The sequence below is a fragment of the Phalaenopsis equestris genome, unplaced genomic scaffold, assembly GCF_001263595.1.
Source record: "Phalaenopsis equestris unplaced genomic scaffold, ASM126359v1 Scaffold232201, whole genome shotgun sequence".
Taxonomy (NCBI): domain Eukaryota; kingdom Viridiplantae; phylum Streptophyta; class Magnoliopsida; order Asparagales; family Orchidaceae; genus Phalaenopsis; species Phalaenopsis equestris.
Genome location: NW_018250169.1, coordinates 1 through 2,539, shown reverse-complemented (window position 1 = coordinate 2,539; position 2,539 = coordinate 1). Strand labels below are relative to the sequence as shown.

General features: G+C 32.8%; 1 protein-coding gene across 1 annotated transcript; it reads left to right on the top strand.

Moving 5' to 3' along the window:
- Window positions 1-230: 230 nt before the first annotated feature.
- Window positions 231-2,457, top strand: LOC110038215 (cellulose synthase-like protein B4; the record flags this gene model as incomplete). Its single annotated transcript, XM_020742986.1, has 2 exons — window positions 231-562; window positions 2,124-2,457. Coding segments are annotated over exons 1-2 (648 nt in total), but the record flags the coding sequence as incomplete, so codon positions are not given.
- Window positions 2,458-2,539: the final 82 nt, after the last annotated feature.

Sequence of the window (2,539 nt, the reverse complement as noted above, 5' to 3'; positions counted from 1 at the left end):
TACCACCCAAATCTTTCATATCACATCAAAAATAGACATTTTTATACAAACATAGGTCAGGTGATGTGTAAGTAAAAATTGAAGTTTAGGTGTTAGATATGTAAATACATAAGAATTGAGTGGTGTGTACGTAAATCTGTCATTTTTGTAATTGTGCATTTAAAAACGGGTATGTAAACATCAAATTAATAGTAGTCCTCCATTGTAATATCTTCGATCTCCATTATAGAGATGAATCATGTCTGAATATGTTTAATAAATATAGGATTGGTGGTAGCAGGAAGAAGAAGGAATCAGGAATGGGTGAAACCAAAATTTCATTGCCTCTGAACGAGAGAATATGTACAAAAAACACGGCGAAGAGACTGGCGGAGGTCCTCATACTCTCCCTCCTCCTCTCGCTCCTCACATACCGCGTCTCTACTCTTCGTGCAGCGCCCAACTTGGTCTGCCTGACAGCCTTCTTCTGCGAAGCCTGGTTCACCTTCGTCTGGCTTCTCTACCTCAACGCCAAATGGAATCCGGTGATCTACAAAACATATCCCCATCGCCTACTCAGTCAGTAAGTAATCTATTTATATTTCAGATATATAAATTGTAATCATTAGGGAGCATTTACATGCATAATATTTGATATTTACACTTGATTTATGGATGAAAAGATGTATTTCTTTTTTGGTATCATCATGTATTAAAGAATTGAGAGCTATGCAATGTTTAGATATTAGATATGTGAATAGGTAAGAATTATGAGGGATATATGTGAATGCCCCTTATGTTTATTAACCGTTCCCTTTGCCCCTCAAATTTTCTTATTACCAAAATTCATATCATTATAACTTAATTTTCTACGTGATATCATCAAATGATACATGTGGTTGAAGAGAGACAAATGATCAATGCAGAATAGCCTTTTTAGTAAAAAAATTAAATTAGTTAATGTATTTTTAGGCCGATTACATACACGGTATCCAAAACATTTCTATTTATGAATCAAGCACTCTCTTTCATTCAGATATCAAAGGTCTTTATAAAGCACTAGCTCATATTTTTCGTTTTTGTCAAATTCACAATGTTTTGATTGTGGTATGCATAAATGCATCATTATCATGTATGCAAAATCAACTAGGTGCTTCATTTCTAAATAACAATGTTTTCTATGCTCTATATGTAATTATCCTTTTTTTTCGTGCGACATAATTATTTTAGGGCTTGTTTGGCCGCACGACTCGCCTCCTTTCTGTAACCTATCTGAACTTGCAAATAAGTTCTGCGCTTCTGTTTTCACAAATCTGTATGTTACATGTGAGTTAAATGAAAGTTATATGGAGGTTACAAGAGATATAACATAATTATAATGTAGATATAACGCCCATATATCCTCCATTATGTACGCAGCGCTACGTACGTCTTACGTACGCAAATCTTTTCCGTTTTAAGGACCGTAATTTTTCAATAGAGTTTTTAGAGCTGTCAGCAATAGCGCATCCTATTTTTAAATAAGGATTACTTAGACGTTTGTTTTGGATGTGTGCAATTCAAATGACACTGCTAGACCATCAATTTTAGGATAAAAATGTATTATGTACCAGTGACTAATTTTATTAAACTTTAGCTTTTATTTGAAAATATTTAATAATTTAGTTATAATTTAGTTGCATTTATTTTTAAAATTTATTTGTATTATTTAATAATTTAGTTGAATATATGAGAGAATATGTGAGATTAAGAACAACCTAACAAAATGAAATATTTGCAATTTTACATCTATACCACTTAATTCCTATGCATCTACATATTGAATACACAAATGCATGAAAATATGTATCACTATTAAAATATTAAAATGATATCATTTTTAATGTGGCATGAAAGATTTATGCGGTATAAACATCAGGAATAAGGTTTAGTTATTAAATATGTAAATGCATAAAAATTGGGTGGTATGTTTAGGGTTTAGGTTATATTTGATAAATTGAAATTTTTTATTTTATTTTTAACCAATATACTTTACAATCGAGTGCAATTTAGTCTGTCTTAATATAATACCCGTGTTTTTTTTTCATCAAAATAATTTTTTCACGAACAAAATTAAATGTAATTGTATAATTTTGAAAATACAGATTTGATTTGAGTGAGCTCCCGGCCGTTGACTTATTTGTTACGACGGCAGACTCTGACCTGGAGCCACCAATCATCACGGTGAACACAGTATTGTCGTTGTTGGCTGTTGACTATCCGGCAAACCGTCTAGCATGTTATGTATCCGACGATGGTTGTTCGCCGATCACTTACTACTCGCTCACTGAGGCCTCAAAGTTTGCCATCCGTTGGGTCCCATTCTGCAGGAAATATGACATCAAAATTCGCGCTCCATTCATGTATTTCTCGGAAGACCCCGTCCTATCATCATTTGGTCTATCTTTGGATTTCATAAGAGATTGGAAGGCCATCAAGGTAATTTTTTTTATTTTTTACTTTTTAGAAGTCGTATATTTTTAGATTTAAGGCATGCATTAGTACTCATCCAAATTAAATG